The 21,431-nt window shown below is 44.8% G+C and overlaps 1 protein-coding gene across 9 annotated transcripts in view; it reads left to right on the forward strand.

Annotated features, from left to right (window-relative positions):
* LOC147679851 (calcium/calmodulin-dependent protein kinase type II subunit beta-like) overlaps nt 1-21,431 on the forward strand; it is a 202,178-nt gene that overhangs the window by 99,973 nt on the left and 80,774 nt on the right. For 7 of the 9 annotated variants that reach the window (XM_086943404.1, XM_086943410.1, XM_086943406.1 and 4 more), the window contains one exon: nt 20,323-20,445. The exons of the other annotated variants lie outside the window; for them this stretch is intronic. In XM_086943404.1, the coding sequence (XP_086799530.1) occupies nt 20,323-20,445 (123 nt within the window). The remainder of the gene's footprint in view (nt 1-20,322; nt 20,446-21,431) is intronic. 9 annotated transcript variants of the gene reach the window in all.

The raw sequence follows: 21,431 nt of genomic DNA on the forward strand, positions 1-21,431 counted from the left end.
GGAAGTGAGGCAAAGTTTCGGTCTCTGAGTCAGCAAGCCCCTCCTGGACCCACCGGTCGTAAGGCAGAGGTAACGGGACCCTCTTGCAATGGGTCCCGTGGATCCAGTGTTTCTTTCCTTCTACTCGAACTGCTGATCTTGTCGACAGAAGTACTAGGTGGGGACCGGTCCAGCGGGGCTCATTCTTTGTCCGCTGGAAATTTTTCACGAGGACGTAGGTTCCAGGATCGATAGGGTGTCCTGGAGCTTCAGTAGCTTGAGGTAGAGTATCATGTACCTGTTGGTGTAAAACACGCAATTTAGCCGTCAATTCGTACAGATAATCAAGCAGTACAGGGTACTCTAATTCGCTGAATTTTGTGGGCCTTGGCACTCCCCAAATGTTGGCCGGACGTCCGAACACTATTTCATAGGGGCTAAGCCCCATTCTCGAGTGTACAGTCATTCTCGTTGATAGGAGTGCCAAGGGTAGAGCGTCAGGCCATTTAAGACCAGTGCTCGCTTGGATTTTGGCCAGTTTCAGTTTTAGGGTGCCGTTATAGCATTCTACTAATCCAGCTGATTGGGGGTGATTTGCAGCGTGGAACTTTTGATCAATGCCTAGCCCTTCACATACTCTCTTCATCACTCGTCCCACAAATTCACTCCCATTATCACTCCAGACCATTCTCGGCATTCCAAACCTAGGGAAGAATTCTTTGACAAGGGCTTTAGCTGTCGATAAGGCACTATTGTCTTTCAGTGGGTATGCTTCTATCCATCTTGAAAAGGCACAAACAACAACGAGTACGTATTTCAGATTGTTGCACCTCTCCATGTGGATGAAATCTAGCTGCAAAACCTCGAACGGGTACGTAGGAGGAGCAAAGTGACCAGCTGTGACTGTCAGTGTACACATTCACTCGTTTTCCTTTCGCCAACACACATGCTCTCGTAAGTGCAATCAACTCTGCAGCTTGCGCTGAATTATGTGGGATACGTGCGGTTTCAACACTAGTATGCAAAGTCGTAACAGCATATGCCGCAGTCGTATCACCATTCGGCAACTTGAAACACGAACCATCAACCCACAAAGTACCATCACATGCTGTAAGAGGAGTTTAATGTGGACATGACTTGCTAGCAAGGTTAGCTCATAACCTGACAATCGAGCACTAGTTAAATGCTGTGTCTTGGTTCTATTTAACAAAGTGTCTACCGCATGCGGAACAATTACAACTAATGTGTTATTCATCACCAACCCAGCAGACTGTCGGATAGAAACAGCTGCTGCTGCTGTGGCTCTTAAACAACTTGGCAATGCCCTAGCTACCGGATCCAAAATCGACGAGAAATACGCACATGGACGTTGCTTGTCCCCAAAAGATTGTGTCAGTACTGATAGTGCACAACCTTCCTTCTCATGGACATATAGTGTAAAGGGCTTACTGTAGTCGGGGGTACCCAACACAGGAGCCGAACACAATGCATCGCGCAATTAGGAAAAACTTCTCTGACACTCTTCAGACCACGGGATGGGATTTGGTGTATCTTTACAAGTTAATGCCACCAAAGGTTTGGCCAACAATGAGAAATTCGGTATCCATTGCCTACAGTATGATGTAATGCTCAAGAACGCACGCACTTCTCTCTGTGTCCTTGGCACACTCAATTTTGCAATTGCCTGAATTCTTTCTGGGGTCAGTTTCCTTCCCTCCTTCGATAAGAGGTGGCCTAAGTAGGTCACTTCTTGTCGACAATATTGTAACTTAGAGAGAGAGACTTTGTGATGAAAATCAGACAAATGACGCAACGACAACGTAGTCTCTTTACAAATCTCCTCAGTATCTGCAGCTACAAGCAAATCTTCAACGTACTGAACAAGGGTAGCGCCATCAGGTAAAACAATTGTGTCAAGCTGTGTTTTCAAAGTCTGACTATATATTGATGGACTTTCACAGTAGCCTTGAGGAGCGCGCTTGAAGCGGAAGCTTCGGCCTCCTAAACTGAAGCCAAAAATATCTCTGCTCTCCTCGGCAATCGGGATGCTGAAGAAAGCATTCTTCAAGTCAATCACCGAGAACCAAGTGGCGGAAGCTGGAATCATAGTCAATAGGGTAGTGATGTCAGGGACAACTGGAAACTGTGGCACAATGATCTTAATCACTTCCCTAAGATCAATCACAAACCTATAGACAGGTGGCTGGGAAGGATCAGTACGCTTTAAGACAGGCAGAACCGGACTATTACAAACGTTGCCTCTTGTTTCTTCGATTACATCTTTCTCAATCAAATCATAAATGATCGCTAACAACGCCTTTTCACCTTCGTTAGAGATCTTATATTGTGGAATGCGCGGCAATTTAACATTGACTTTCAATGTCACAACATATGGCGGTATTTCCTAAAGACCCACATCATTAGGACCAGTAGCCCAAAGAGTATCCAGAAAAGAAGACCGTTCTGTCGGCAATCTATCCTTAGATAGATATATTGGAGAAACCACTCTTTTACCTAGTGTGAGTTGTACTCCCGAAGGAGAACAGTACAAAGTCGCATATAGTCTTTTCAACAGATCCAGACCCAACAAGTTTTCACCACAACCTGTTGTAAGAATAAGGGGTGCTTCGAATTCACATGGTCCAACAGAAAGAGACATAGGACTAGAGATCGGGTTCCTAACCGGGGTGCCAGAAAAACCTACTGAAACATTCATTTCGCCAGACAAAGGTGCGCCAGGGAGTTTTGAGTGCATAATAGAACTCATTGTAGCACCAGTATCCAACAGAAAAGGCTCTGACACACCTGATGTAATCACCTCAACATAGGGTCCACTCTGATCTACTAGAACTGAAACAACTCTCTCTCTTTGTCCATGGCTGTCCTAGCAATCATTGCCTACCATATTTTCATCCTCTGCATAGTAGTCATCAGCATAGTACTGAGTCGTCCTACCAGACGCGTTATTCTGTTGGTCAAAACTGTTCATTGAATTCCGTGGTGGAAACGGACGTACGTTTTGTGGCAACGCACCGCGTCCCCTACCTCTGGGCATTTGTTGAACACCGCGGCCTCGCACACTGGAAGCACCATTCGCACGTTGTAACAAAACCGGGCAACTAATCTTAAAATGGCCTTCCTCTTTACAATATGCACACTGATTGGGACCATACAGTAAACGCTGTTGAGAAGACTCGTTTCTTTGCGAGTTCCTCGAATATTGCTAAGGCTGCTGATAATCGCGCTGATTATTAGTGCGGGGTGGATATGCTTGCTGCAACAGAACTTTAGTTTTTAATTCTTTAGTCTTTTTATCCGCTTTCTCTAACTCATCTTTGCGCCTATTTTCATAGTACTGGGCTGTGGCTAGAATCTGCGCTGACGTTGAGACAGCCCAAGCACTCTCGGAGTCCTTCAACTTAGCACACAACTCCGGAAGTAGATTATGCACAAATTTGTCGACGAACAATCTCGGGCCACCTTCAGTAGCCATATCCTGACCGCTATGATCTACAAAAGTCTCTTCAAACCGCGTGAAGAAATCGGATACCGCTTCGTCTTTCTTCTGCTTACATGCAGACAACTTATCCCAATTGACACGTAATTCAGGCATTAAAGTCTTCATGTAAGTTATTATTCTACCAGGGAGTTCTGCAATTAAAGGCTCGGGTTTAGCACCACCAACTTGTCTGTTATCTACAGCAGCAATATTAGCCCATGTATCCCCCAACTCCTGATCGTGATCGGTGTGGCGAATCTTTCCCCATAAAGGCTGTGGAACCACGTTCCCAAACAACATGTCTATATCGGCTAAGTTCATAATGCACGAGCTTGCAGTCTGGGACAATTCCTTATAATACCCTGCAGGATTTTTACGAGGATCAGGTAATGTCTGTTTGAGGGCCAAAACTTCAGATCTCTTCCAAGGAACATGTACCCATACACGCTGAAAATGCGGCGGAATGGCTGGATTAGCATTTGCGTCCCCTTCCCTCCAAACCGGCGAAACCTCTCTCATGGGGTACTGTTGCGCCTTTTTCCTACTGGATGCGTCACATTCAGATAGTGATCGAGAAGTGCCCCCTTTACTCCGATACGACAACAATATCGCAACCGCTCTTTCAACATCGGCGCCTACAATCATACCCTCCACGAACTTAAATCTCACACGGCACAACTCAAACAGGTCGTGTTCCGGATCATTTCCCTCCAGATCTTCACGGAGAAGTACACACATTTGTTCAAAAACATATCTCTGCTTCGATGCTTCCCATTGACGGAAGACTTCTATGATAGACTCTTCATCATATCTGGCAGTATCGACAACCCATTTACGCGCTAACCTATTCAGAAATTCTCTCTCCTGATAGTCAGGCAGCTGACTTCGCAACTGTCTTCGTTCTGTGCTAGCGGTCGTATTAGGCGGCCCAAAGAAAGGTGAGAAAAGACCAGTAACAGTGTTTCCCATTCTCTGTCGAATAGAAGGAGAAGCTGACGGAAGGACATGAGGAAAGACAGGGTGAGGTAATGCAGAAGCGGAGGCAGAAACAGAAGGAGTATTAGGATAGACAGTCGGAGCAGTAGGCGAAGTCGTAGGGAACACAGATGGAGTAGGTAGCAAAAGCGGCGGCCCTTGAGGGGGCTGTGCCGGAGGAGTCGGAACCAGCTGAAGAGGAGCTGGTTGTTGTGGTAGAACCTGTGGTCCAACAATGGGGTGTTGCACAACCAAAGGTTGCTGAGGTGCTGTAGCACTCTGCGCATAAGGAGGTGGTGAACTCAGTAGATGAGACATTAAAGGATCTTGATCAAGTTTCTCCTTTGACTCTTGTCCTCTACGTGGCAGAACTGGGTAACATTTGTCTTCCGCTATCTTCCTACTTCTAAGCGTTTGTTCACTCTCTCGCTCTTCCTCATTATCCCTGAACGCAACTGCAGCTTGTACCATTGACATACCTCGTTTACTTTTCTTTGCTAATTTTATTTCTTTCTGTTTGGCTTCTTTGCGCCATATGCAAAAAGAGTCAAACATTGCCGGCCGGGCTTTCTTCTTAAAAAGTTTAACCTCTAGATTATCTAAAATCTCTGTCGAAACTACCGTATTGGGGCCATTTTAAAACACCATCCTTTCTGGTGTATCGGATCCATACTTCATTGTATGTGATGGGGCCTACGCCGTGCTTTAAATAGAGTTCAAATGTCGGAGTTCCAATCGGAGGAACCGGACACAAGTCCTCCAATCGGGAATCCTTATTACAACCAAGACCAAACAAATTTCCAAGTCTGCTAAGACCAGGCATCTTCGCTCTCTAGTCTAGCTTCAAACTTCGAAGGATTATCGAATACGATAGTCTCGTGAATACACGAGTCCTTCGGTTTTGGCACTTGCAAGTTCCAATACAAAATAATCCCGAAGGATACCAAGAACTAAGAATCAAACTAAGGACTGGGAGACGCTCCACTTATACTTAACTGAGGTATCGATGACGTCACCAGAAGACTCGTCTATCGTTTCGCTCTACCAATCATCAAGGGTCCAAAACAGGGCGATAGGCAGGGCAGCAGTCCTTCGTAGCCGTCGGGACGCGGGGAACCTCGCAGCAAAGACCTTCGGACCACGTCGACATACAGGGGTCGCTGAAGTGGCTGGCCGTCCTCCGGAATTTTCACACAAAGCTCCTCACGAACCTCTGGCTTGGACCGGTACCGCTGATACCGCCCCACATTGGGCGCCAACTGGAGTACCGGGTTTTTATGGACCCGGCGGTGCCAGGGAGAACACCTGAAAACTCAGAGTCCTTCCTATTTCAGACTACAGAAACACAGAGTCTTCTGGGTGAAGTCAAATATCGTATTTATTGGCTGCAACCAGTAACAAGTATCCTAGAAGTACAACGACGTGTATGTTCTCAGGAGACTGCTCAAACTTACAAAGCCAGCCTTCGTCTTTTATACAAAATAATAAGCTTCGGGCACAAATTCCGTATTTTACAGTTGACCATAAAAATATCTTCACTACAAAGGAAAAGCAGAGTCATGATGACAAGCACATATTTTAGTTCGTCCAGCCCGTAATTGATTACCCGGCAAAACCCAGTATTTTCATCAGATATCGACGGACCCCCAATAAAATCGGGCACCTCCTCCTCGTAAAACGAGTCATAAAGCAAGAAACAGGGACAGGTGTGTGTAAGATTAGGCATGGTTTGTGTACGATGAAAGGTTTATGATATGTTGTGCCTTGCTACTAATCTAGCTCGGCCACTGGGAAGGACCTGGCCGAACAGGTTTGGCTTCGGGCAGTGGAGTCAGCTTGCCCAGGTCACAGAGGAGTCAGCTAAGGTGTACGTGTCCTTTGGACCAGGTTTTGGCTTTCAGTCATTTGGCTATGTGAGGGCAATCACAAAATGGATGCCGTTCACAAAATGGAACCCAAGGGTTCGGAACGGAAATGCTGTTTTCAGGGTGATTCCGTCACTCGATCGTGACGGAAATGCTTATGTATGATGCTTAAATCATTACCGGTTCGCTGATACCAAAATCGTCATGGTGCGACAATGTTTATGACACGGGTCCAGAATTTTCAGTACCACAGTTAGACGCACAATAGCTAAGATCTGCGTCAAATAATCATTAGAGCTAGAACAGTGGCAGTTAGGGCAGCAGATCCCCAAACAGGAGCTACGCGCAATTATAAGTAAAACAGCTCGAGAGGAGGATTTACGTTATCTGGGGAGCAAATCGTCCACCCAGTTCTTGGTAAAAGGATGGAGCAATGATCATATGTTCCCTTAAATTGAGTCCCTGCCTAGTCCTAAGCGTAGAAATGTTGTATTGAAATTTAGAGTTGGTCTTAATCCATGCAATGCAGACAGGAAGATAAAAGCTGAAGTCAGAAATGAACAAAGCTTGTGCACATGTGGACTGAAAGTAAAATGTAGTGGCCCACATATTTTGTTGGATTGCTTGTGGTTCCTATATGAACGCAAGAAGTTTTTAAAACCTCTTTTTATTGCTTATAAGATCATTAATAGGGATCAAGTCTGTTGATAAATGAGATTTTTAAATGTTGTATGTGCAATAGGAAGATTTTTATTCGCAATACAGGAGTCATTAAAGAGCTGCTAATATAACTTAAAATGCCCCATGGGTTGAAATGAGATTTCTCCCATTATTTGATGCCACTTTGATGTTCCTGTATGCATACAGAAATGTACATTTTACTTCTATACATTTCCATATTAGTCATGAATTTAAAACCTATCTGATAGTGATACTGCTCCTATTTGTATTGTAAGTTTTATTGTGCTTTGTTTTATTTTTGATACCCTATTTGTATTGCTTGTATTTTCAACTGTATCTTTTTACTGTGTTGTCGTCTTTTATGGCTATACTAGCTGAATAAAGTATATTGAATCGCTTGTGACATATGCCCGCTGGCATATGCAGGTCTACCTGCATCAGGGAAATCTCTGACATGGTCCAGATCTCGGAGGGGACTGCAAAAGACCTGCAGTGGTGTTGAGCGAACCGTGATTAAGCGGCAGACTCCCATCCCTTCCCCAACCAGATCTGACACTGGTAGCAGGTGTCACTCGTGGGTTGGAGCGGCCATCTGGGAAAGATGGAGGTCAGAGGCCTCCGGTGGAATCTGGACTCCACATTAACCTTCTGGAACTCTGGATCTGGCTGACATTGAAAGCCTTTTTACCCTTCATCAAGGGAAGGCTAGTAGAGGTGCTCATAGAGACCACCGCCACCATGTGGTACTGCAACAAAACGGGTGGGGGTCAGTTTGTGGACCCTTTGTCAAGAGAGCCTGCATCTCTGGACATGGCTGGAGCATCAGGGCATCGCACTGGTGGTTCAACACCTGGAGGGCTCGTGGAACGCCAGGGCGGACAAACTCAGCCAACGATGCCCAGCAAATCCCGAGTGGCTTGTACATTCAGAGATGGTGCAAGGTCTCTGTCAGCAGTGGGGAGAGCCTTGGTTGTATCTGCTTGCCACAGCCGAGAATGAGCAATGTCAGCAGTTCTGCACCCTGGATTTTCCAAAGCGGCTCTTGCTCGGGGATGCCTTTCGCCTCGAGTAAAGCTCAGGCTCTTGTATGCCTTTCCACCCATATCAATTCCTGCCCAATGTTCTCAAGAAGATCAGGAACAACTGGACCGAAGTCATCCCTGTGGCTCCAGGCTGGGCTTGGAGAGTTTGGAATCCTAAGCATGGCCATCGGTCTTCCAATCAGGCTGCCCCTGCGGAAGGATCTTCTGTCGCAGCAGCCGGGGTTGGTTCTCCACCTGAACCTGTCAACATTTCGCCTACTTGCATAGAGATTGAGCTTTCGGCCTTCCACTTGAAGTCTGCATTATTATCTTGGCAGCCAGGGTCCCTCCACCAATGTAGTATACGTCTGCCTTTGAGGCAGGTTTATGGCATGGTGTGCAGAAAAACAGGTTGACCCCTTTCTGCTCCCCTTCTCAGGTTCTTCTATTTGTTTTTTCCCTTGCCCAGCAGGGCTCTGCTTTGGGTACCTTAAAGGGCTCCCTTTCTGATATATCAGCATTTCTGGTTGCCTGACCATCCATCCCTTTTCAAAACTCCTATTGTACATCGGTTCTTAAAAGGTTTGCAACATATGTTTCCTCTTTACCTTTATCTAGTCCTAACATTCCTGTTGTCCGCTCTCTTTGAGCCCTTACACAACTGTCCTCTCTGGCTCCTTACTATCAAGACGGCCTTCCTGGTGGCAATAACATTTGCCCGGAGAGTCAGTGAGCTTCAGGATTTGTCATCCAAGCCTCCATATTTAAATATCTACCCAGACAAGCTGGCACTGCAAACTAGGGCTTCCTTTCTGCCAAAAGTTGTCACTCCCTTTCATGTAGGCCAGTCCATCACTCTAATTTCTTTTTATGTTCCGCCACATCCTCTAAAGGAGAGGAGCGACTTCACCGACTGGACCCAGTGAAAGCATTGTCGTTCTACCTTGACCGCCCGAGAAAGTGCCGGGTGGAATACCAACTCTTCGTGGGGTGTGTTGGAGCGAAGAAGAGAAGTTGAATGGGAGAAGACCATCTTTTGATGGATCGTACTCCGCTCTAAAATCTGCTACGTATTCGCCAAGAAGCAACCCCCTGAGTTGCGTGCTCATTCCACTAGAGCCAAGGCTGCTACCACTTTTATCATGGAGAGTCCTGGTCTTGGACATCTGCCAAGCAGCAACAAGGGCCTCTATGCACATGTTCACCATACACTACGGCCTGGACAGTCTGGTCCGTTCGGACAGGCACTTTGCAGGACTTATTGATGTTAAATTGTTTCAAAGACCCACCTCCTGGGAGGTATTGCTTGGGTATCTATTCTGAAACTGCGGCTAGAAGTCTCTATCAGATGAACAAGTTACTTACTTTCGATAACGCCTTATATGGTAGATACTCTGTGTAACCACAGATTTCATAATGACCTTCACTGCTCTGCGAACAGCTGTATGGGGACAGGGCTTTCCACTTTAAGGGCCCTAGTTTCCACACCAGTGCTTATTGTTTGTCGTGGCTCTGCGCAATGCCATCAACTGGTCTGCAGGGGTACTGCTTATTAAACATTTCCAGATACAGTCTGATGCCTGGGGATACTTCTAAGGTAAGGAATATGTGGCTAGTTGGTCTCTACAAGATAATGTGTTACCAAAGGTAAGCAACTTGTTCATTAATAGCCATGTCGATTTCTATTCTTCTAGATGTACGCTTCATGCTTACTTTCTTCATCGTTCACTCTTTCGTCCTATCCCCCTACTCACAATCTATTTTCCTAATTCTCCTGATCGAATCTCTCCCATTTCCTATCCCTACCTTTGTCTTTATAGATCTATCTTTTTCAAAATGTTTGTGCTGCTTCTTTAATTTTCTGTCTCCTCATAGCTGTCCAACCATGCCTCTGCCTATCTCAGGCCTCCTGTGTTCCAATCCCAACCTTTTTTCTATCTATTTCTCACCCGACCTGTTCCTTCTTTCCTCATTATCTCACCTTCTTTCTATCTTTCCATGTGTCTTTTACCTTTGTCCAAGTCTTTTTTAGTTTCCTAGCTCTGTGCCTACTGCCATCCCCACGTTTCTTTTCTTGTCCCTATTTTTCGACTTTCTGATGGATACTTCTAACCACAGATTCCTCCCCTTAGAATACTCCACAGGCTTCAGACTGGATCTGGAAAACTTTTCTCCAAGCAGTGCTCCTGAATGCAGCTAGGTGGTGCTGTGCAGTTCTGTGCCCGAACCACTCCACCCTGGAAGTGACAGAGCAGAACCACAAATAAGTGGCACCCCTGCCTGCTGTTGTCAGTTCTTTTATTTCTGTGACCCGGCCCTATATAGCGTCTTCGACTTGCAATATGGATCGCAAAGGTGTCTCTCCCCCTAGTGCTAAGACTCCCGCTCTGGCGTCACTCCAGAGCCTCCCAGTTTGCCCTGGAGTCGGGTCGACCTGGAAGCGGATGGAGGAGTACTTCGAGGCTCTCCATCTGGGCTTTGGGCCCTGGTCTCCCTCTGTAGCACCAGTGGGCCCCAAGGAGGCCGTAGGCGCTGTAACTATGTCCTCGCTGGTGGGTTTATCTCGGCGGCAGAACCAGCGCTGGTGCACGATACTTCAGGGCTACCGATGGTGGTCGACTCCAGCGTGAAGTAGGTCGCTATTAGGATGCCAGTCGTTGCGGTGCTGGTAGACCCTGAGCTAGAGTCAGTGTGCACAGTGGAGCCGGCTTCGCTGAGACTCCAGATATCTGCACAGAGACTGGCTGATGTCTCTCCTCCTTTCCAGGTGGATGTCCGCACAGCGTCGCCTCAACGCCGTTCACCGTAGTTTATGAAGCTGTATGCAGTGGCTATAATTTCTGTGGAGGATCCACAAGGCCTGTTGGAGAAGGTTGTGAGGAGGTGACCCCCCCCCCCCCCCTCCCCCTCCTTGGAGCAGCCAATGGCCTCTTCCGGGTTGGACAGCCGGATGGCGGAGCTGAGTGAAACGAGTGGGCTAGATTTGTTCCCTGCTTCCTCCCTTTTGTCACCGCCTGGCCTTGCCTTGGAAGCAAGTTCCTCTTTGGCAGAGGTTTTGAGGAGAGTGGCTGATGTCTTGCATTATACTCTTCCTACTGTAGAAAAGGTAATCATTTGATCAAGCAAGTATTCTTTATACCAGGGAGGTATTATTCTTCTCCTTTCATGGTGGAAGGAGTGCATCTTCAGTTTTGTATTGAGGCTCATTCATTCATTCATTCATCTTAGTGTAATGGGTATGAGTTCTTCTTCATGGATTTTATCAGGACCTCTCCTCTGATATTTCTTTATTGAGTTGAAAAATACAGATTAAAATGTTTTCGTCTTGTTTTTTGCCCTTTAGGTCCACGAGTTCTTTCTCCTTGGAGGATAGATGATATTATCTGAAAACTCTCAGATGGTTATTTAGGTTTTTTTCCCGCTTTTCCCTCAGGACTTGATTTTTTTGGAGCCTATAGGCTAGTTTATTATTTATATATTCTGTGATAGTGATCATAGGTCCTATTAAGAGCCAAACTCTTTTCCTACTATTGCTACATTCATGTAGTCGGTTGTTGGTATTGACCGGCTGGTTCTCTTGGGAACTGTTGTAGAGTTAGTTCGCAGACCCTCCTCCAGGGGGGGATAGGTATGGTATTTAATTCAAAAGTTGAGGAATCTGCTGCTAGATGTCTATCAGATGTACACGTTACTTACCTTTGGTAGCATAATATTTGGTAGAGAGCCAGTCTAGCCACAGATTCCTTAACACCCTGCCCATCCTCCCAGCTCTGTGAAAGACCTATGAGACAAAGGGTTATCCCCTGTACCAATACTGGTTCGTATACCAGTGGTCACTATCTCATGTAATGGTGACTCAAACATTTTATTGTTATTTCATGGGTCCTGTATTGGTATGGTCATGCCTCTCACTTCCATTGGTGAGTGGTCTGTAGGGTGGACGGTGTTCCCCTTTTTAAGGATGGTTCGGCTTCAGTGTGCAGGGTTTCACGTAGATGAAGCATCGTTAATTAATGTGGGGGTTTTGCCTTAAACCCTTTGGATGGTATTGGCATACCATTTCATGTTGTTTGTAATTGGTGTTTTAAAAGATTTTTATCGTTTTTGGGCACACTCTTTCCACTCTTTTTAGAGTGGTGTCGCATTCTGGTGTGGAAGTTTTCACAGAAGAAACTGACGTCCGTGTGCCCGGAGGGGACTTATATGGATCCATTGATGTCCTATCCGGAGACGACGTCATCACGGAGCCGTACAACACCGTGTACCAGTGAGTAGACCAACTGCTGAAAGAATTTCCAGATTCCAGACTGGCGCCTGGGGAGAATTCAAAAGTTAAGGAATCTGCAAGTAGACTGTGTCTCTGCCAGATTTTAAGTTACCGAAGGTAAGTAACTTGTACTTTACGACCACTTCTAAACAATTTCTGCGCCAGTTCAGCCCTGCCAAAGCTGTGCAGGGACGTGTCTGGTGGACATTTCCGGTCTTTTCTTTTGCCGTTCCCACTCTAGTGCCTTGAATACAGGCACTGTAATGGGAATGCAAAACAAGTTCCAGAACGGCATGGACTTCACAGCAATGGAACTTGGGGTGCACACGAACAGGGGGCACATGTTGTTCCCCCCTCCCCATGGCGGCGGGGGCATTGGAGCCCTGTAGGTATCTTTTCTTTCCCCTCCTCCAGCCTTTTCAAGGCGGTGAGCCCTCCATGAAATGGCTGGCAGAGGGGAAACTCCTAATATGCTCAGCAAACCTCGGTGGTCCAGTCTTCCATATTATATAGGCTGCTGCGCCACTGCCAGGGAAGAGCAGTTCTCTGGCGCAGCCGGTGCAGCGGTGGTGGTCCAAAAAGCTGCCTCGTAATAGAGCGAACGCAGGACCGCCACCACTGCGCCACCGCAAGTCTGGTGGTAGAAGACCGTCTGACTCGAAATCTGGCCCTTAGTTATTTAATGAATGATAACATAGATTGTATTAATTGTCTGTTATATGGTGTTTTACGAGGAGTTTGAGGGATCCGTTCTTTAAATTTTAAAATTAATTTTTGTGCAATTCTAATATATTTGGTAATTTATAGACATTATTTTAATGTATTTTTATATATATACAAGTAGGACTTTCAACGTTTTTATTTATATTTCTTTTTAAAAAAAGTTTGTGTTTATTTTAATTCAGGTGTAGGGAATATGAAACTTCCAATGTATGCACTTTCCTTAATATTTGTTGAACTGAAGTTAGAATCATAAATGTGCGCTCCCTCCCACTCACCTTCCTAAATATAGTTTCACTTCAATGTTTGTTAGAAAGGAGTCGGAATTGCAAATATGACCTTCCACTATCCCTGCAATGTTTGTTGGAAGGAGTTAGAATTGTTAATCTGACCCCCCTAAGTATGCACTTTCCACAGTATTTGTAAGACTGAAGTTAGATTGATTTTTTCTTCTATCCCTCCCATAACATCCATTCGGCACTATATATAATATCCCTACGTTCATAGGATTGAAGTTAGAATATTTTTTATTAGTTTCTTAATGATTTTGGGAATGGATTACTAAATGTTATTTTATTTTTGAAAATGTATAGACACATACATATTTGTGTATTTTAAATTAATATTTTTCTTTTAATTATTTTTCTTTTTTTATACTTTCTATTTCAGTTATGTTTTTAGATTAAAAAACTATTTTTGTTGGCACATTTTCAAATATTAGTTAAGTGTAATTTTTAAAATCTTTTTACAGTCAATAATAGTGTTCATATTGTGTTTCTGTTGGTTTTATTTGTTAATATAAATGACTAATATATCTTTTAAGAATTATTTTTTGTATGATAAATGTATTGTATATTATAAAGTAATATTGCAATTTATTTCTATTCATTTATACATTTTTAAGTTACATGTCATTTAAAATGTTTTTAAGTTAATGCATTATTGTTTGTTATTTATATTATAAATACGTATTGTAATAATGTTACTATTAATGTTATATATAGGTATTGTAATAGTAATGCTGGAAACAAATAATTTAACTTTCATTTTAAATTAAAGTAATGTTGATTGCAATTACTTGCCATTACAAAGCTGTGATTTTGGACTGTGATATATATGGTAGTTAACATTTTTACATTCACATTATATGTTCGTAAAGTCAATATTTTTCTGATCTGTGTTTTGGTCACAATATATTTGTTCCACAGTATTTTCAGGGTTGATATTTTGTGAAACAAACCCTACCAGCATGATTTATCTGAAGAGGAATCCATACTGCTGAACTGCAGTGGATGGAGCTCCACACTGAATAGCCTTTGCTGACTTGGATTTCCTAAAAGCAGGACAAGGAGCTTGATCATTACATAAAAGTTGTTTCTTTGTACAATTGATGCCATAGGGGTCTCCGAAGTTCTATTCTGAATGAATTAATTAATACTATGACTGAATGAATGAATTAATACTATTACCACTTTCCTGGATCGCCACTCACCCCGACAGCACTAAACCTAGAATGACAGCCAGTTTATCAGAAGTGATGTCGCAAATGTGGATTGGGTATGTTTGGCCGGACACACACCCTGCGAGGCAGGGGTACACCTGCTACTCGGCCACACATGGAACTTATAGTAGACTCAACAGGGTCTTGGCGCCTCGTCAAAGACGGCTCTCAAAGTGCTAGAGTGCCCATCCGGGATCTGGTAGATCCCTGAGGGGCTGAGGTTCGCACCCAAAGTGCAATCCTGGAGGTATTCTTGGGTCATCTTGAATAGGCATACGCATACTCAGGTCACCCTACCCCAGAGCAATTTGCAGAGTAGTTAGAAGATCTCTTGGTCCCACAACTGGGGGAGGAAGAGAGAAGAGACCTGGACGAACCACTACTGGTAGAAGAGATACAGATGGCCATTAACTCACTCCCGTCCAAGAAGGCGCCTGGTTTACTGCAGAATTTTATCCGACATTCTCGGCGGTTATGGCGTTGCGCCTCCAGCATGTTTATGCAGAGGCCCTGGACAGGATTTCTCCCCCCCCCCACCCAACCCCCACCCGCCACATTTAGAGAAGGCATTATAGCTATGATCCCAAAACCAGGCAAAGAACCCTCAGATCAGGCCTCCAAACACCCAATCACAATGATGAACCTAGAAAGGAAACTTTGTTCACCATGTTGGGCCAGAGATTGGGGCTGGAGATGGACGACCCACCCCAATGCGTGTTCATACCTGGTAGAAATACCACAATGAACATTAGGAGGCTCATGGATGTCAATCATGAAGTAAAGGACCACAATCAGGATCTTGCTTTGGTGTCCATTGATATAGCTAAAGTGTTTGACACATTCAGTTGGTGTTATCTCCAGGCGGTTCTGGTGAGAAAGCAGTTTGGCACCCAATTGCGGTCCTGGGTACGCCTACTCTATACCAAGACTTCTGCCAGGGTTAGGCTGGGGCAACTACCCTCTGAACCCTTTGAAGTCCATAAGAGTACCAGGCAGGGGGGGGGCAATTGCCGCCTTCTATTTGCATTGGCGCTGGAACCCCTAGCTATCAAAATTAGGAGGGACAAGGGTCATTATGGGATAGATTGGGAAAAGAGAGCACCTGATCTCCTTGTACGCTGACAACACCTTATTTTATCTGAAGGCACCAACAGATTCGCTGCTGTATTTACAGGAGCCTTTTAAGGCCTTTGGGAACATTTCCGGACTGCATATAAATATGACCAAGTCCTTGATTTTTCTGCTCTGCGCCCTTGCACCACCCAGACCCCGCCACGCTTCCCCTGCTCCCCTTAAGTTGGGAAATGGACTAGTTCCAATATCTGGCCATTGTAGTCGCACACACTGCCTAGAGATGGGAATAATTTAATATAGACCGAGTGATAGAGGGATTGACCCGGTTGGTCACCTGGAAAGCGCTCCCCTTGTCCCTCATGGGGCGGGTGGCGACAGCGAAAATGGTGTTGCTACCCCAATACCTTTATACCCTTCAGCACTCGTTGGGCTCGCTTCAGCGGTCAGTGTTTAAACGACTTCACTCCCTGCTATTAAAGATGATATGGGCAAATGGCAGAAATAAGGCAAGCACAGAAATTCTGCAGCTGCCGCAGGAAGAGGGAGGGTGGGCACGCCCCAATATGGAACTCTGTTATTTAGCGTACCAGCTCCAACATGCAGCACTCTGGCTGACTAAGGAGACTTATTGGGAGAAAGCACTATTGACAGATGAAAACACCTTGCCCCAGCTACTGCATGGAGTTGGCAGGGGGCAGGGTGCAGGCCCTTACTTGATTAGGCACACAGTGGGACTCTGGGAAAGAGCAGTGAGGGTGGTTCTGAGACATGCCCCCTTCGCCAGGGAGTTTGAGTTCTGGGACCTTCCGGCATTCCTCCATCTGGCGTCGGAGGTGGATATTACTGGATGGGAAGAAAGGGGATGCCTGACATTAGCAGACCTTTTCCCCAATGACACACTGATCTCCTTTGAGGTAGCGCAGGAGAGTTTTGGGGTAGGAATGGGTCACTTCCTTATCTACGAAACCATTGTTGATATACTCCGAAACATTTGGCCTATGTGCCCGGTCGCCCCAGCATCCTCAGCCCTGTTCAGGACGCTATTAGAGTTTGGAGGGGGAAGACGTCTGATCTCCCACTTATATAACGCTATGATTATGGACATGCCTGGACCAATACCAAAAGCGGGAATAGCCTGGGAGGAGGATCTGGGTACACCAATGACCATTACAGAGTGGAAGGAAACCTGCAGACTAGTAAAAAGGGGTTTGTGTAATGCACGGTTTAAGCTGACCCACTTAAATTTTTTGCACCGCACATATGTCACCACGGTGCTGCTGCACCGCATGAGCCCCACAAAACCGAATACATACCCCGATGTAAAACCACACCAGCAACACTTCTACACCTGGCCTGGCAATATCCTGAGGTACACACTTACTGTAAATGGGTGTTTGAAACGATACAGAATGTGGGAGGTGCGACACTGAGGCTAGAACCCGCTACTTGTTTATTGGGGAAACTAAAACAACGCAAGGAGGGGAAAATGCATTTGAGATTTGTACAACTAGAGCTATTATAGGCGAAAAAGGCAAGTTGCTATAATATGGATGGGCACAGGGGGACCCAACCTGCAAAGATTGGGTATAGATGTGAGCGAATGGGCAGTCGCAGGAGAGGTTAAGCTACGCAGGTGTATAGTGAACATGCCTAGGAAGATTTGTCGACTTGGACAGAAGTCATAGTGGAGTTTGAAGCAGCGGTGGGGGGACTGGAGTCAGGGGACTCAGGATCTGACGAGAATAGATATACTTCGGCTGGAGAAGGCCCCAGAACTAAAAATGTTGAAACTTGATATATTAATTATATGCAACACATCACCTGTATTACTGGAGACCTTTAGAAGATTAAAATCTTATTAATAACCGTACTGGGAGTGGGTGAAATGACTACAAAGTTTGTTTCACATTTCTAAATAGTGTTCAGTATTGAGCTTTGCATGTATTCATCAACAGTGAAATTGAAAAATAAAGATATTCTTAAAAAAAATATTACCACTTTCCTCTGGCAGCAAAAGTCTCACTCGGGTGTGTTCCAGTGTTGGTGGCAGTACTAGGTAGATGGTTACTTGTGAAATGTTCACATCTGGTTTTAAGGACCCAATCATTTGGGCACCAAATCTGTGGTTTCAATACAAGGCATGCAGCTGGCCCAAATGTCGTTTCCTAACTCCTGAAAGTCTGAGACAGAAGAACTCTATTCTTTGAACTGTGATCTCTTGGTTTTGCGACCTTATTGCTACCAGACAGTTACAGGCCTGAGAGGTAAGCTCCGCATAGCAGGTAGTAGGCACCTCAGCAGATCAGAGATTCTGCTGGTTCTGGGACTCAATCAGGAGGCCAGCTGCACTAGTCCCTATACAAAATCATTACTCCAGTAGAGACTGCTAACCTGCAATAAGGACCTCACCTCTCTGTTCTGACAGAGGCTACTGTGCCCCCTCTTAATCATCCTATTGTGGAGGAAATAGTTTAAGTTCGGAACAGCAAATGGCTCCCAGAGAAGCAAGTCTTTAGTCTCAATTAATTGCCCTGTCCATACACTTTTGTGAATCCGTGTTTATCACAGAGTGTCTGTAAACCATTAACTTTTCATAACAATAATGGTAGTTTGTTCCAGATTCTTCAAGATTTTCTAATATGAATCTAAAATCTGACATCATTCCGAAAATTCCCAAGATTGTGAATATTCATTTTGGAAAGGGCTTATAGGGCTCATAATTGCTTAGGCACTCTGACAAAAAGTGGTAGTTGGCAACTTGGTAAACACCACAAGACAATGTGGAGAACCTTCCCTTTTTTACTGCTGTGCGATCCTAGTACACCTTTGAGTAGACAGTGGCGACTCAAAACATCATTCCTAGCATACACAGTGAACCAACAGTTCACTGATAATTAATAATTTACAACTCGCAGCACAGCGTGAAGCCCTGCCAAGTGACAGACCAGCCTATTGACAGGAGTTTAAAGAGAGGGCTCAGTAAATCTATTTTGAAACATGCATACTGGTACCAATCTTTTTCAGCATGCTCTGAGGCCAAGTAAGCTAAGAAACTTAGGAGGTTCAAGTGCAGAAACCGAAGGGTAAACCAAGTGCACTTCGTATTTCTTATGTTAGGTATGCAAGAGGAACTACCCAAGTGCCCCGGAGACATTGTGTGTAAGAAGCAAGTCTGTCACTCTACAGACGACCTGCATCAAGTGTCTTTGGGGCTAGTTTAGCTTTGCAAAGACAAATGTACCTTGAAAGTAGATCTGTTGATATTTAGACTGAAGACATTGGGCTTTAAAAAGAGTCCCGGTACTTGGGTACCCTTCTTTCTATAAATATCACATTTAAAGTTTGGAGGACCTTTTGTAACCTCATCATGTAAACAAAGCAGTTAGGGCCTCTTTACGATTTTGGGCGGAAAGTTCCCGCCCAACACAGTCTCGGAGTCAGGAACTGACCGACTTGCAGTCGGTGGTTCCTCCCGACCAGTTACAATGCAACCAAACACTGTTCGGTCGGAGTCCCATTGTTCCCTATCGGAGATAGCCACACAGTGCAGGGTTTTACAGGGGGTCCCTTCGATACCCCCTCGACCCCCAACCAGACGCCGCAGGATTAAGGGGGCCCTGCTTGGGGCCCCCAAAGTCACTTTCTGGCAGCCTTTTCGTGTCGGACAGGCCAACTCGTAAAGGCTGTTGGGAATAGACATCATAATTGGTCGTTCAGAAATGCTGTCCGTAGAGCTGCACGATGTGGTACCGACTGACGCGACTTCTCCCAGAGCCAGTCGGAACCGATTGGGAAGGTCGGGCGGAATGTAAACTGACTGAGCGAGTCAGAAGAGTTCTGACGCGGTCTAAGACATTCCCACTGTCGGGCGGAGGCCCTCCGCCCAACATCAAAAAGAGGCCCTTATTGTTTAAACCACAGACATCAGATTGGTAAAATATCCTGAGGCGCCAAGACACATCTGTCAGCCTGAAGATCAGATTCTGTAGGTGTTAAGGATATAGTCAATGCAGAATTGACAAGTCTCAGTATAGAGGAGATGATGCATTAGGCCATGAAGGAAATGAACATAAAAAAATCAAAAATTATTAAACTTTAGATGTCATATGTAAGGTAGTGACTTTTTAGTTATCACTGAGGTAGATGTATGAATTCTGCTTCTGAAAAGTAGTGCTCCTAGTAACAGTGATGAAATACTTGTTATATACATCTGCAAACTTACAAATGTACAGTAAGTTTCAAATCTGCTAAAGAAATATACTGTTTCCTCCCTAGAATTTGAAGATTGTACTATGATAACTCCGTGGGATCATAATCTGTATGTTTCTACAGAGTTCCATAGATGATCTTGGGGTGCCTCGAGTGACTTCCAGTTGTAGGTCAAGGGTTAGTGACTAGGAGCTAAAATAGCTAATGGAGTCTGGGATGGCTTTTATATGTGGGTCACAAGTTCAGACCATGATTTTAGGCGAATGTTGGGGACAGATTCCAATGAATCACTGGTTACTACCAAGACCTAATGCTGTCTGTGGTGGTTTCCATGTGTGAGTCGCTGGTTTCTGCCAGGAGGAAAGGCTCAATACTGTCTTGCATATAGTACCAAGTAGCAGCTGTTTGATATCAGGACCCCGGGACACCCTATGGTGTGGTTTTATTTACCTGTCCTTGGTTCTGATTCTTTTCTATTTCACTGTTTTTTTCTTCTCGTCTTCCTTCTCTCATCTGTTTTTCATTCCCAGCTGCCAGGTTCTCTGATATTTTCAGTTCAGTAAAAAGGACCCCAGCACCCCCAGATGCTGGGTGCCAATCGCCTGCAGTCACCCCATCATCTCCATCTCCCTCAAATTCTGTGCCAGCCCAATGTGAGTAGCTCCTTGTAGTTTGTGACCCTCGCTAACACATCCTATCCCTGCCTGTCTGTTGTTGTTGCTCTTAGAATTAGTGTGTGCAGAGCATGCACAGTGTGTTGCAATCCAAAACAATGCAAATCTTGCTGCACAAAGCACCGTACATGTTTTATTGTCACAGCTTGAAAGACTTTAGCCTTTACAGAATATCTACAACCTGCTTAATACTGTAATTCTTTTCAGCGCATTAAATGAAAACTAAATAGCGACATCACATGCCTAGTTTTCTTTGATGCCTGTAAGCTATTGTTTTGTAAAAATGTGAACCTGGATGACCTTGTACTATTGCTACATAGCTAAAAGCTGCCACAGTGACCGTAATGTCATGGCATGCGTAGCATTGGGAAACAGCTCTTAGGTTGCTGTGCCACAGTTTGCCCTTTTCCCAGGGTATACTTTGTTGACTACACCTATTACGCCTTAGGCTGGGTAATTTTGTAGAAATAGCTGTGTAGTCACTGTCTGCCATATCATAGATCATATCATATGGATGATATATCAGAGGGATTCTATCCTGGAAAGAAGGTCTTAAATGGGTGCAGCTATAAAGCATTTTCAGATTGCAGAGTTTACAAAAATTAAAAATGGAGCAGCTCAATGGCAGACATTTAAATCATTTCTTGAGGGTATTTTCACAAATTTAGGTTGGAACAAAAAACATTCTTGTAATGTTATTATTATATTTCCCTTTTAAAAAAGTTCTTCTGCATATCATAGTCGCCACTCAATATATATTTAACACTCTTCAGCAGATTGGCACTGTTCTGCACATAACCAGTACTGTAGCTCTCGCCTCACCTCTGCCAACTTAGAGTACCTCATCTAGTCAGATTATTTAATCTCTAAATGGTTCCAGAAAAAGGCTCAAGGACTTGATCTCAATTTAGAGCTTTAAATTGGCTTCCATGATTCATGTGAAAAGCACAACATATCTAAGCAAC

The sequence above is a fragment of the Lissotriton vulgaris genome, chromosome 11 (assembly GCF_964263255.1).
Source record: "Lissotriton vulgaris chromosome 11, aLisVul1.2, whole genome shotgun sequence".
NCBI lineage: Eukaryota > Metazoa > Chordata > Amphibia > Caudata > Salamandridae > Lissotriton > Lissotriton vulgaris.